The following is a 15,103-nucleotide window of genomic DNA, read 5'->3' as shown; positions in this document are numbered from 1 at the left end:
CCACAGAGAAAAGGATTTTCCAGAGGGGTTTTTGATGCTCTGCATGGATAGCCATGTGTCTTCTGGTCCAGGGCCATAGGAGGAGGGACAGAGTGTGATCCAGCAGCCTCACAGGCTCAGAGCCAGCCAGCTCAGGCCTCCTCTGACCCTGACCCTGACCCTGATCCTGATCCTGACCCTGACCCTGATCCTAACTCTCACCCTAATCCTAACACTTGCAGACAGCTGACCTCTGACACATTGATGGCTGCTGCATCCAGCACTCTCTGGAATAATAATTTTTATTTATTTCCAACCCTCTCCCCTGACTGTGGCCAGGAAATGAAGAACTGTCTCTTAGCAGGGCTCCAGTGGATATCTCCTCTGCTGGAGAGCAGCCACTGCTTATGCTTTTCCTCCTGAAGGATTATATTTCCCAGTCCCACCTTTTACAGCTTCTGTTCCCTGTGTCACTCTCCTGCAGCTGCCTGGGAGACTGCTGAAAGAGATGCATTACCTCCCACCACTGTGAAAATTGGGGTGACCCCCTTTTTGGCACCTATTTGGATGAGCTGCTTTGGGAAGCAGAATGATGCAGGCAGAGTTGTGTGAGGAGTGAAGAACAGAACAGAACTGGTTTGTTTTTTTTTTTTCTTTTAATGAAAAGGAACAATTTCCCACTCTGTTTATTCTTCCTACTGTCAGCAAAATGTCAGAAGTGCTTAAGATTAATGACAAGCCATGTGAAAGAGAAAAAGATACCAAGGAACATTAGTTCCATCACACTCAGCTCAACTTTCTTCCTCTTTCCATAGCAGACTCTGTCTTATGTTTTGACAATCTATGGCCAGAATTTTTCTTGCCCTTTTCAGCTCAGATCTTTGGAAATCCTTGTTTTATGAAATGCAGGGAGTGAAGAGAGATCTTGCTGACACAGTGAGCTGTGCTCTGCACAAAGCAGAGCCATGTGCTGTCAGCTGGAGATGAAAAATGAGGGCCTTGGGAGAGTGTGAAAAGTCATCCACGGTCCTATAAAAATATACTGTTAGCTTCATGCTAGGGGAATAAAAAAAATACATTCAAAAAGGAGTATATTTTCTAGAAAACCCCTCAATCAGCTTGTCAGCTGGTCTAACTCAGTGGCATTCCCTGCTGGAGCCATGCTGGCCCCATTTCCCTGCCATGGGGCAGTTGGAGACTGGTTACTCACAGGAGCTGGGACACAGAGCCACGTGCTCCACCCCACCTTTTCTGGTGTGATAATGCAAACTGTGCTCCCAGACCAGGAGAGTGATGCTGCTGCAGCAGGGTTTGTCACAATAAGGAAACAGTTTGGCAGACAGATTCTTCCCCTTCGCAGTCACACGTGTCCCTTGGCTGTGACAACCTCCTCCTGGCAATCACTGCCATGGGATTTGTTTATGGCTTGTTACAAATCTCACTGTGGGTAGGTTCTTCCCTGTTCCCTACCCTCTGTGCTCTCTCTGCTCACCTTTGCTCCCTGTTCCCTGCACAATCTCCCAGCTGTTGCCTCTCTGTCCTCCCCACATCCTCCTTTCCAGATGTTTCTGCCAAGGCAGACGCCTCAGTCCCCTGTGCCTCCCCTTCTGAAGACACAGTGCTGTCAGACACTCTGTTTCCATCCATAATTCAGGACCCTAAGCCAGAAGATGAGGTAGGACCACCAAACATCATCTCTCCTATCCCAACAAACTCACCTGCTCCTGCACACCACTTTTTCCATTCCCAGGCTTCCTGTCTCACTCCTGTTCTGCGTTTCCAGGACAATCACAACCTCTTGCCCTTTGTCTCTCCTATCTTCCCACTTGACTGCTCCAAGGAGTGTCCCCAGCTGATGTCTCCTCTGCTGCTGCAGCCCTGCCAGCCTCTCCCTGTGGCTCCAGAGTGTCCAGGCTGCCCTGATGTGAGTGGCAGGAGACTCTGCAGCTGCACAGATGAGAGAAACCACGAGCCAGATGCTCACAGGAATTGCCCCAAGCCAAAGTTCTGCTCCAGTGTCTGAGAGCATGATCCTGACAGCAAAGAGAAGTGGAGGAGTGGCACTCCAGCCCTGCCTGGGCTGGGGAATGTGCTCCAGATGTGTTCTTTCACCCAGGTCCTCTTTAATCTTGTCAGGTGAATTTAAATATTTATCACACTTGGAGCTACCATGCCCACAACAGAAATTATGTTCTCTCCTCAGCCATTTGGAATAACATGAGGCTCAAATGTTGTGCTCAGCTTTCCAGCAGAGGAATGGGCAGGTTTAACAAAATACTGAAGGACAGGCTTTCATTTTTCTTGCCTGAAAAACCCCCACTGCTCCATGCAAGGCTTTCCCCAGGGCATCAGGAGTGCTGAGTCAGACCAGGCAAGACACTGGGAAAGTTCCCTGGACTCAGCCACTCACCTGATCCTCAAATTCATTGAAATTCAGGCACATTTTTAAAGCTTTCCTGCAGAACACTGTGATCAAACACTTTATTCTGCTGCAGCTACAACCACGACATCTTCAGGTTTTTGCCTGATGGCCACATAATTTCCACATGCAAATGTTTGCAAATTCAGCTTTACTTAATTCAGCTTCAGCAGATTCAGTTCAAAAGGGTAATTTTACCTGAGAGCTGCTCAGTCATAACTGGTATCACTTTGTATGGAGACCTGGAAGAGCACAGAGGGTTGATGTTAGCAACACTCAAAATGCAGTTTGTATTTCACATCCGTGCTCCCTGAGGAGTACAAAGAAGTATCTGAAGATATTCCAAGATCTCCTAAAACCTGTGAGTTTGAATAAGTAATGGGCACTTTTTCTGAACACACAACCCTCTGATTTACAGAGAATTTAGAATTATTAGATTCTTTGATTTAGAAACCCTAGAATGGTTTGGGTTGGAAAGGACTTTAAAAATCACCCAGTTCCAGCCCCTTGCCATGGGCAGGGACACCTTCCAGCACCCCAGGCTGCTCAGAGCCCTGTCCAGCCTGGCTTGGACACTTCCAGGGATGGGGCATCCACAACCTGTTTTTGCTCTGTGTTTGGGCACTGTCCTGTGCAGGAGCTCCCTCCCAGCTGCTGGGCCTGCACCACACAGGATCAATAAAAGCAATGGCAGTGAAAAGTCATCATGAAATATGGGCCAAAGCCAGCAATGAAGAGACCTAAACTCATCACTCATCACAGGCTTTGAGTTTGCTTTCCAGGTAATCTGCTGGTTGTGCCTTAGCAGAGCAGTCAGGAGTGGGGGAACAACAGAGCTTTGACAGCAAACAGGGAGGGATGGGAACACATGTTCTACATTAAACACCTAAAAGTATTTTTTTTTTTTTCTCTCAGACAATTACTCCTGCTTTAACAAGTAAAAATCTTCCCAAGCAGCACAGGTGCTACAGGCCAGCACACATTTCTTCTGCCATGCCCCTCCCTCTGCTCACCTCCCACTGCACACAAAAGGAGTTTTCTGCAGGAAAACCCCCTCCCTTCCCCGGGGCCTGAGCCTGTTCTGGAGGAGCAGGTGGCAGCAGGGCTCACCTCTCTGTGTTTGCAGGCATCGTGGGATCAATGGACACCATGCAGTTGTCTGCTGTCAGAAGGGAGATGGTCGTGTTCCTGAAAAGCAAGTTCCAAAGAGGGTTATTTAACCTAGAAATGCCAGCTGGAATTCTGTGCTGCTGCATGTGATGCAGAGCCATTTTCTCTCCTGCAGATGCATCTTTTCTCCTTCCTCCTGGTCTGGCACCTCTGTTACCTCAGAGCAGAAAGAGTCAAAGCCCAGGGCAGGGTAGGCTCAATGCTTCACCCATGTAAAATGTGAAGTGTGATAATTTTTAATCTCAGAGAAGACCTTGCTCCCTGCTAATTAATTTATTCTTTTGACTCACTGAATAATATTTTCTGTTAAAATGCTATATTTTGTGATACATTGACTCAGCAGCTATGTATTGACTCATACCATATGAATGACTTTTGGTGCTATGAATGTCTTGAAATTATTTAGTTACTCATTTACCAAAACAAACAAAATAAATATCTTGCTGAATGTGGCGTCTTTTTTTTTTTTTTAATTACTGTGCTAAGGGTGATCTCATAGGCTCAGATGTAAATCTTGGAGGTTTACTTTGGCTCCAGGATCCTGGTTGTAATGCAATTTTCCTTTGAAAATCTTCTGATGAAAATAAAATGCCAAATATGCAGTGAACACCCTGACTGTGAATGATTAAAACTGCTGAACAAAGTTTCCTGGGTGATGGAGTGGAAGTCTTTGACATCATAGGAAAATGAGAGTTATTAACCTCTCTAATGTCAAATGGGAGGAAATAGAACAAACAGCAAAGGGCATTAATTCAGTCCAGCAGCTTATGCAAATTCAATTTTATCTTTCAATCCCCAGAGCTGGAGTCATGCAATAAAACCATGATTGAAAGACTGGCTTATTTTTCCCCTGCACTTTTCCTGTACTGTAAAGTTGTGTGCCCAGAGATAAAGGCTTTGCCTTGCTGCCTGCAGCCTGTGCTGCTCAAGGGCCTTATGCAGGCAGCAGATTTCCCTTCTCGGGGTGATGAAGGGCTCTGGAGATGATTGAGGGGCTTCCCTCCCCTGCTCCACTGCCCAGAGGTGCTGCAGAGGTGGATGGATGGATGGATGGATGGATGGATGGATGGATGGATGGATGGATGGATGGATGTATCATGGATGGATGGATCAGGATGGATGATGATGATGGATGGATGGATGGATGGATGGATGTTACACTGTGCCACCCTCCACCACATCCCAGCCTTTCCCACACACCCTCCCCTGAGCCTGGACCCCTCTCAGCACTGAGGTTTCAGCTGGATGCTGCTCTTGAGGTTGAAGGGGACAAATCCTATTTGGATTTTCCCCAAATTGAAAATTACAGCAGGGGAGATACAGGGACTTTTTGAGACAACATAAATTAGGAAATACATGGCCTGGGCAATGGATTTGGAAATATTTATGCTCTATGAAATGGCTCAGCTGACTATCCCATACCTGGGATTAGATTTTAAAACACCTAAAGAGAAAGCTTATTACCTTATGGTAATACTTCTTATTAGCCCCATTTTTTCCCCTAAAAACCAGGTTCTAAACATATGCCTGCATTTCACTCAATATGGGCAAAAATGTAGTGCTGAGATATAAGTGGTAGGTGTGCCCAACCTGTGTGCACTCAGGGCTGGGCTTCTTCACTTGCTTTTATTTTAGATTATTTCTCCTCTGTTCTACTCTATTCCATTCTGCTCCTCATGTGCAGCCAACACCGTGGCTCAATTCCCTGCCTCCACACTTTCCAGCTCTTGATTGCCCCAGTTTCTTCTTCCAGCAGACTGGAATGAGAGGCAAGCCTGAATAGCAGCTAAATAAATCATTTGGGGCCTGTCTTTAAGTTGTTCCCAAAGGAAGGAAACAAAAGTGAAATGAATGTCACAAATGACAGACCTACCTCGGTAAGCCTGTTGCAATGCAGCAAAGGTCCATAATATCTTTGGAATTGCAGTATTTACTGAAGATCACCTTCCAAAGGAAACAGCAGCAAAGGGGGAAAAAAAAATAAAGAATGAGAGAAAAGATGGTTAGTTCCCACAGAGATATGAATCCTGTTCAGGCATGCACTGGGCTAATTTTAAGGCACAGTCTGTGATTTCAATTATCTGATTTGATTTGTGAGCTGGAATATTTCTCTGCTCCTGTGTAATACCTGTGTCTTTGTTGATAAAGCAAGCAATCTCTGGAGACCCAAGTGCTGTTCAGAAGTGGAGCAGTAACGTGTGTGAGCTGAGAGCAGGGGGTTCCTCAAAATGAAGTGCTGCTGTGGGATGATAACAACTGTAAATTAAAGAGTGTAAGAGCCTGGATTTAGGAAGAAAACTGCCCAGATTTGAGCAGGACATGGGATGGTATAAAAGGGCGCTGCTTTTTGGACCACACCGGCTTATACTAGGTTGAAAGTGAGCAGAGCTTGTGCCAAAATTCCTACTGACTGTCAGATGTTCCTGTTGTTAGGTCAGAAGCTAGACCTGGAATTACAAAATTTGCCACTGTTACCTTCCCATCTTCCCAAACACCTCTTCACCCCACAATCCTTCCACAGTCACCAGGCAGCCCCAGTGCAGAGAAGGCTGAGCAGCACATCCCCCAATCCCATTTCCCTATTCCTGCTATTCCTGTGCTTTCAGTGACACAATCCCAGCCACAATTTTCCCCAAGACTCCTGTGTCCATCAGGACTTGTAGGTCATGGTCTTCCCAGCTTCTTCTGCAGTCAGAAAACACTTTAATGATACCATTATAGTACTTCCCATCAGTCTCACTACACCCCAATGCAGTATTTAAACTCTGAAATCTGAAACTTGTTTATGTTAAATTACTTGCCCTGTATCTTATCATGGGTGAGTGGCAGGCCAGAAACAGAACCCAGGAGTCCTAATTTGATGTCTTGTTGGATTCAGAGACAGCACACTGCCTCTGAAAGAAAAATACTCAAGAATTTAACAGCAGCTCTCTGCGTGAGGAATGTCCCATTCAATAAATGTGTATTTATAGGATGTCTGTCCTTGTGACTGAGGTCCCTGAGGTTGCTTCCAATCCAAACCCATATCTCCTCTGTTAGCACTATTGAATCTTCCAGTGCTCTAAATCAAAACCTTGTTCCTAGTGGACTTACTGGGGAAAACAGCCATTGAAAAGGATCTCTGCTGCCAGTGAAAAGAAGCAAGAGTGGGTGGAATAAAAAGAAAGTGTAGACTTGAGAATGAAGGATGGGGCTTGAATGCTCCTGCCAGTGTTGTGATCCTTTCCTCAGAGCAACTCTGAGTTCCTCCGAGTGCCTCTGATGGAGGCAGAAATTAAGTGCCTCATTGCAGCCAGACTCTCCTTAAAGCCAGGAACAGCAACAAGCAGTGGGGATGGTTTGTCCACTGGGGATGGTTTATCCAGTAGGGATGGTCTATCCCGTGGGGATGGTTTATCCAGTAGGGGTGGTTTATCCTGTAGGGATGGTTTATCCAGTAGGGATGGTTTATCCAGTAGCGATGGTTTGTCCACTGGGGATGGTTTATCCAGTAGGGATGGTTTGTCCAGTCGGGGTGGTTTATCCTGTAGGGATGGTTTGTCCAATGGGGATGGTTTATCCAGTAGGGATGGTCTATCCAGTAGGGATGGTTTATCCTGTAGGGATGGTTTGTCTAGTCGGGGTGGTTTATCCTGTAGGGTTGGTTTATCCAGTAGGGATGGTTTATCCAGTAGGGATAGTTTGTCCAATGGGGATGGTTTATCCAGGGGGGGTGGTTTGTCCAATGGGGATGGTTTATCCAGGGGGGGTGGTTTGTCCAGTGGGGATGGTTTATCCTGTAGGGTTGGTTTATCCAGTAGGGATGGTTTATCCAGTAGGGATGGTTTATCCAATGGGGATGGTTTATCCAGTGGGGATGGTTTGTCCAATAGGGGTGGTTTATCCAGTAGAGATGGTTTATCCTGTAGGGATGGTTTATCCAGTGGGGATGGTTTGTCCAGTAGGGGTGGTTTATCCAGTAGAGATAGTTTATCTAGTAGGCATGGTTTGTCCAGTGGGGATGGTTTGTCCAGAGGCTGCTGGTGTTGATGGGATGACTGCAGGAGCTGGCAGGGGGGAGCAGTGGTGTGGACAGGGGCAGCTTCCCTGCCCAGCGCTGCAGCCCTCTCCCCTCACATCCCACAGCAAAGAGCCACAGAGCCTCTGGGCTCAGGATGCAGCAGCTCAAAGGCACTTGTGGACATTGATCTAATGGCAAAACTCAGGAGGAACAAGAAACCTGCATTTTGCAGTTGAACAGGGACATCAAGGTCAAAGTTCTCCTCTCCCTGTGAGTGTTGGAAATGCGATTTTCCACCCCCCACAACCACCCCACATTCCCAGTCACCATTTCTGTTGTCACCCACCACAGGCTTGAGGGCTGTGCATGTCCACAGGTCAGCCTGGAGACTGCTGGCCCAGGAAATAAGGAAAGTGTCACCTGGGATGGGAGGGGACAGGGGAGCTGCAGCCGCCCTCCCCGGATTGAGCAGGACCTGTGTGTTCAGTGAGTTGAGGACCACGCTGGAAAAATAACAAGTCATCATCTAATTAAAGCCTCCTCTGAAAGGTGTAGGTGCCAGGAGGTAATTAAGCCTGCAGCTTCACTTTGTCAGCCTTGATTTTCAGGTGTTTTAATTCCTAAACTGTCACAGCACTGGTGTGACACGGTTCCCCTGCTCCTCCAAGGTGTCTTTCAGACTGCAGGGGATGTCCCTCACCTGGAGGTGTCACAGGGTGCCAACCAGAGCTCTGCCACTGGAAATGGGGAGGTTTTGGGAGATGCCAGGATGTGCTCTGCTGCCAATTCCCCCTCAGGGATCAAGGCATGCCAGCCTGAAGTACCAGGACAGTCTGGACAGCACAGCAAGGCCTGGCTTGCCCTGGTGGTGCACAGACACTTCAGCAAAGCTCCAGCTTTCAGTGTTCACTGCTGCTGAGCAGCCCTCTTACTCCTGAACAAAGCACCAGGGGTTTTGTGGCACAGAGGAGGATGATGGTGGTCGCTTCTAGAGGTGGGTGACCCACACCTACCCTCACACCACCTTCCCTGTGTTCTGCCCCAGTGAAATTACTCCAGGTAATATCTTCACAAAACCTGCAGGCACTTGATTGCTGAGGCAGGGAGTAACTTCTTCTGGGGAAATGGGTGTGTTTTGAAAGTCAAGATTGACCCTTGGTTATGAAAGCACAGAAGCAATCAAAGCAATAAAACATAGCCAGTGGAGCTCAGATAGGGCTGAAATCCTGCTCCTAGCAGAGCCCAGCATCCTGACAGACTGATAGCTGCTGAGATTGACTGGCAGAATATTGGAGTACAGCTGGTACATGCAGTAACTGGGCAGATGATGTTAATTGTGGCTGAACAGAGGCCAAAGGCTTGTGATGTGCCAGGAGTGCTATTTCAGGTATTGAGGCTTCTTATTCTGGAAATCAATTATTATTGATCATGACAGAGAAGAGAGGAAAAGATAAAAAAATTATTAGGGAACATTAAAGGTAAGAAAGTTGGCTTGACTCATAGAAAGCAGTAGCAGCTTTCAACACACTAAGGATGAATTTTAATGTTTCCTTTTACTCCATGCAGTAGTGAAAGAGTGGGAAGCAAAACAAAGGCTGTGATACTAGATAGTGAGCTATCTCCAAACACGCTTTCCAGTTTTCCATACTTGGCATTTTTTACTTAGGTTTGCTAAAACTGGATTTGTGAATCACCCACTGCAGTTTTGTACTCATCTCAGGATGCTTGTCCTCAGCTGGTTGGTTTTTTTAATCAAAAAGCACATGCTATTAAAATTTCCTTCTTTTGCAGCCTGCTGAGCTTTTCTGAGCATCTCTCTTCTGCTCCAAAACACAGCAGCCAGCCTCAGATGTTCTGTAGGGACGTGCAATTGTTCCTGTTATTGTCCCCAGGTCCGTGCTCCCAGCAGAGCCGATGCCAGTTGTGGTGATGGAACACAACTGGAATGTGGTTTGGAGCAGGGCAGGACAGCCCTGGGTGCTATTGATGGCTCCAGCACAGACCAGGAATCCTGTGTGCCTGGAGCCCATTATCCCTGGGGGGACATCAGCAGCAGGAAGGCAATGTGGGGACACTTGGCTGGTGGCCACGCTTTGGTGGCACCCACGTGGGGCACGTGGGTTCTCCCGTGAGCTGCAGGGGTTGACCTGCAGCTTTGAGGACAGGCAGCCCTGGCACTGGGGCTCAGGACATCTCACCCAGCCCTGTGGACATGTCCCTGCTCGGGCAGGTGTCCCCAGACCTTTGCTGCTCAGCCTGAGTGTCCATGATCATACATTTCTGGCACTGCCTGGGGGTCTGATCCACAAATTTTGCCTCCCTTCAGACCTGTCTCAGCTGTCTCTGACCCACATCTTGCTTAGGTCCCTGTGGGTGACGAGCCACTGCTGAGATGTCTCAGAGGACCTCATTCCCTGCATTGATGCCTGGTGCTGGAAGATATCCTTGCTTAGGAGAAGACTGAGGTCTTGCTTAACAGAGGCCAAAATTGAGAGACCACAGCAGCTCCTGCAGCTCTGGTAGTGGGCTAGGATCATGCACGTGTAGGGTTTTCTGTAATGAAATTCCAGGTTTCCTCATAGTACACGTTTTGAAAGTGCATAGTCATGCAAGTCAGCCCAAAAAATCCAGGGATGAACCTCCAGGGATGAAGAAAAAGAGGATACAGGGACTCTGATATTGCCTGGTGGCATGAAAGTCTCCTGCAAGACCAGTCAGCACACAAGACACAGCTTCTGAAAGCAAAGGCAGAACTGAAATCAGGTCTGAGCAGAGTGACAGCAGTGACAAACCACGTGGGGAAGGGAAACAGAGGCCTCTGCTTCAGCTTGCAGATTGATGGCTAATTGCCAAGAAGAAAATCAGCCACATATAAACCCTGTTAACTGCATTTCCCTTGGGTTTGTGCCAGGAGGAAAAGGCTGTGTTCCTGGAAAGTCATGCAGCATCTGCAAACAGGTTATTTTTCCCCTCCTGAGAGTTAACATGATTTCATATTTCTGTCCTTGCTGTTGTTGCCAAAACCCCTGGGATGGTGGATGGCCCATCCCTGGGGACATTCAAGGCCAGGTTGGATGGGTCTCTGAGGAACCTGAAAATATCCCTGCTCATTGCAGGGGCTTAAATTAGACCCCTAAGGGTCCCTTCCAACCCAATTCTATGATTCCACCACGTGTAGGAAAATAAAAGACAGGAAGAGCAGCCTTCTCTGAGTGTTTAACTTGTTTGTGCCAAGGAGTTTCCTTCAAGATCAAGGAGCAGCCATTCCATTTAAGTGGGAAATGCTCTGTGTGCCTTGGAGAGCAACGTGATGCAACTGGGGGAAAAGCAGAATGAATAATGACTGAGGCTTTTTGGAGTGGAAATAACGTTTTGATGAGGCATGCAGGGACTGCAAAGTAGGACAGCTGGTTCTATGGGGATGCCTGGTCCTGGCCTGGCCCTCAATCCTGTGGGACTGGTTTCTTTCCTGGAAACATTTCTGCATTTTTTAAAAAAAACATTTTCTTCTGAAATAAAGAGCCATTGTCTCTTAATCCACAGTATCCACCTCTGGTCTAGGACAAGGATTTAAAAACCCCTCTTGGGAAGAGCAGGGATTAAGAGCCCTGGTGCTCTGGGCTGGCTTTCCCTCTTGGAGAGGAGTTTGTGATGGAGATTTTACTAAAGGACCATTGTGCACAGACTCTGCAGCCTACCAGTTTGCAAATAATCACATTATATTTTTCTTTCCAATAGGATAGGTAAAAACACAGCTTACAAATCCAATTTCTGTTCTGTATTTGATCCTCAGAACAGCTAATCCTCTCTGTAAACAGCAAACTCTGTCCAGAACATTATCATGTTCTGATCTGCTCACTGTAATTGGGTATTCTTCCAAGAATTTAATTTCTGTTTGATTATTTTTATTTTACCATAGTAAAATTCCTAAATAGATAATGTAAAAATATTTTTGAAGCCAGTGTACCCTCAGTTTCCAGTTCTACTTCTTTTCTTCTGGTTTCAACCTGCTGCCTTCAATACTTTAGCACTTGGTCATGTCTTTCATTCAGCTCAGTGAGCAATGTTCAGAGTCAGGGCTGAAATTGCAGGCTTTAAACAATCTAAATTACAGTCTTTCACTAATGAGAGTGGGGGATACTATGTCAGAAAATATTCTGGTAAAACTCAGTTATGTATCTTGCATAGACTGTGAAAATTGCTGCTGCTTCTGTAGGAGCAGCTTTCATGGAGGATTTCTGAACTATTAGGGCAGAAGATTCATGTGAAATTTTTCATTGTAATTTTCCCTGTCTTTCCAGAGGTGTTTGTCATCCACAACAAAATGAAGAACAATCCAGAAGTTTTAGGTATCCCTCTGTAGGAATCACTGGAAGGAATTAATATTTCTCAACCTATAAGCAAATAGGTCTTCCTCAAAAAATATCCATAAATGTCCTCTCTGTTATAGTCCAATATCCAAAAGAAGCTTTACCTAAAACTCCATATTTAAAAACATTCCATTAAAGAATTCTCATTCTTTAAACTCAGATTCAAACAGCATCAGCCCAACTATACCCAAACTCTCTGTCTCCTTTTTTTATTTCTGGCACTAATTAACAGCTGATATTCAGAAAACCACTCATTTATCTGAGCTTCGAATGTTAGGAGCATTAAAAATAGTCTGCCAGATTTGCCATCTGTTTGATACAGTGGGAGCTTCTCTAAGAGAAGAACAGAAAACCAGAGCATGTGTGCATGTCCATGTGTGGAGGAGAAAACACGAGAGCCCTCAGCTGAGGGTCTGAGCAAAAACTAAAACTCCCCCGAGCTCTTCAAGCACTGACTCTGACAGAGGATGAGAAGTGTGGCAGATATTTAATCCCAAAAGCCACAGCTCTGTAATCCTGCTGATTCACACAGCTTTGGGCAGGGACGTGGCTCGAGAATGTTCATTTCAACACCAAGTGTGGGGTTTGTCTGACGTAATTTTACCCATCCACAGGCTCAGCATCTCTCGAGTGCCTCCCTGCCAGGTGCCCTCTGCTGCCAGCAGGAAAGGAGGACAATCTCCAAATCAGCCCACACGCCTCCAAAACCCCCTTTAGGATGGGATGAATCACCCCTGGAGATGCCACCTGCCTCCCCAGTGACTAGAGGGGAACCTGCAGGATTCTCCTGGAGCAGATCCCTCACTTTGGGATGCCTGTGGCTCACTGGGGTGAATCCCATTCGTTCCCCTACACATTGCCCTAAATTAAGAAACAGGAGCTGCCAGACAGAGCTGATGTACCAGGATCCCAAGGCATGTGCTAAGTCACAATTCCCACCTCTGTAACATCCCTGAAAAGAGAGCTCTGGGAAAAGATGTTTTCCTCTTTTTAGGAAAGAAAAATGTCTACAATGCACTCATAGGTGTGTGAGCCCAGGACAGTCTTGCAGATTGTCACTGAGAGAGGCAGCATGGCAGAGGTTGGCTCTTCCACTATGAGCAAAGAAGGATCTCAGTAATTTTTAGTCATTAGGGCTCATAGAAAAAGGGAGATTACATTCAGGAGAGATTTGTGCAACCTACTGACTACACTAAGTGGCATATTGCAAATATTGCATCTGTCAGCACTAATTATTAATGGCAGAACACAACCAGGAACCAGCAAGGCTGACTGTGAGGGGCCAGGCTGAAAGTTTCCTATCTTCTGCAGCAGAAATAAAAACATTTCATAAAAGTCTTTCAACCTTTAACAAACAACACTAACCTCTATATTCTGGCTTTTCTTAACACAAGAAGGGCACACATTTGCTCTAATGGAGTACTAAGTGCAATTAACCCTGCAGCACATGAATGCACGAGGCTTGAAATGTTTTGTAAACTGGATAATAGGGATGCTTTAGCACCAAATGTTCTCAGGAGCTGTGAGTGAAGCTGTTTCCAAGCTGCTCACACAATTAAAGTCTGACATTGGAACTGGCTTGGTAATAGAGGACTGTTAGAATGAAAATGTTAATTAATGGAGTGAGGAAAAGCAGGTTTGAGGAGAGGAAGGTTCTGAAGCCTTGAGAGGCAACCTGGAACAGAGGCTGGACAGTGTTAAAGGAATAAAGCAGGGATTTATTAAAAAGGCCTTCAAAGGATACACCTTGGGCAGTACAAGAGCCTGGCTGAGGCTACACCCAATATGGATGATGGGTCATAACTTTTCACACTTTTTAAAATTTTGGTCCACTTCCATATTGGGGTTAATTGTCCAATTACAGCTCCAGGTTATGCAGTCCCATCCTCCCAGATTGCTCTGCTCAATTCCCTGCTGTTTGCACTTTTTGGGCCTGAAGTTGCAATTGTGTCCTTGGTTCTCAGGCTAGAAAAGGATTGTTTTGTCTGACTACAGTGTGAGGAGAACTTGCTAACACTTTATATAAAGTTCAGAGTTCTGCACTAATGCAGTACAGAATCTGGAAAAATGAAAGTTAAAACTTAAAACATCAGTTCTAGAAGCAGATTGATTTTGACTTGTTTGTGAGGAGCCAGAAGAGTTGTTTATGAGGAGAATAAGCTATATTTGGCTGGTCTGAACCCGTAGGTAATGCCAGAGTTACCTATGAGAAAAGTGTTAGACTGAGAGTGTTAAACTTACACTTCGTCTGGACTAGTGTGAACATAAACTGCAATAAATGCAATATACTGAGTGTGACTTCACAAAGATAAACAGCAGTAAACAAGCCTTGCTGGGTGATGGCTGTGGAAGAATTTTGGAGCTGTGCTGGAATTACAGAGCTGTGCTGGGATTATGGTTTGATCCCCTAAATGCTCTGAGGAGTCCCCACTGGGGAGGAAGGAGAAGGGGGAGTAGAGGGGAGAGAGGCCCATGTGTGACATTATCTTCCATGCCTTTAAAAGCATGGGCTGAAGCCATTTTTACTCTTTAAAATGTTTATGTGCTGCAATGTGACAGAGTTCAAGGATCCTGCTGCTCATTTTGTGCTGCTTTACAAAAAGAACAAGCAACCACCTCGAGTTCACCAGGGCCTGCCACAGTGAGAAAGCCAAGCTCAGCCAAGACCTGCCCAGACTCAGGCTGTTCCACCTTTTCCCTCCCACACCCACAGAGCTCTGCCAGCGTTAAGAAAATGGCCTTGATCCCACAAAAACATTCCTATGGCTCCCGGTGCTAAAGCAGGAGGTGGCACAGAGGTGCCCATGTCCTGACTGCCCTGAGCACCCATCCTGTGCACCCCTTTGCTCTTTGGCAGCTGGAAGGGTGTTCCCCTAAATCCTCAGTCCAAACAGACCCAGCATGGGGTCCATGGGCTTGCCTTGCTGTGTTGAAAGAGTCGTGGGGATGCAAAACTATTTCATCGCCTCAAAGAGATCATCACGCCATTATTTTTTCTGCTGTGTTTTGTTTTTCATCTGAATCCAGTTTTGCAGGTTATAAATAGCCTGGTGAGCCTTGGAAAAATCTGTTGGCTTTGCTAGAATCTGGGCATTTATACCACAGATGCTGCTGCTGTGATTGAAAGGAAAAGCTCATGGGACAGAAGCGATTCCTGCGCTGATG

At 46.3% G+C, this 15,103-nt stretch overlaps 1 protein-coding gene across 1 annotated transcript in view; it reads right to left on the bottom strand.

Moving 5' to 3' along the window:
* The window catches only part of PDE9A (phosphodiesterase 9A), a 51,822-nt gene that overhangs the window by 31,677 nt on the left and 5,042 nt on the right, over positions 1–15,103 (bottom strand). The window contains exons 2-4 of the mRNA XM_039729484.1: positions 5,442–5,512; positions 3,509–3,586; positions 2,597–2,640 (exon numbers count right to left, since the gene is read on the bottom strand). Coding sequence (XP_039585418.1) covers positions 2,597–2,640; positions 3,509–3,586; positions 5,442–5,512 — 193 coding nt within the window. The remainder of the gene's footprint in view (positions 1–2,596; positions 2,641–3,508; positions 3,587–5,441; positions 5,513–15,103) is intronic.

Source organism: Passer montanus, unplaced genomic scaffold (assembly GCF_014805655.1).
Source record: "Passer montanus isolate IOZ18808 unplaced genomic scaffold, ASM1480565v1 scaffold69, whole genome shotgun sequence".
Classification (NCBI taxonomy): domain Eukaryota; kingdom Metazoa; phylum Chordata; class Aves; order Passeriformes; family Passeridae; genus Passer; species Passer montanus.
The sequence above is the reverse complement of the archived record's forward strand: the minus strand, read 5'-3'. Positions and strand labels throughout refer to the sequence as shown.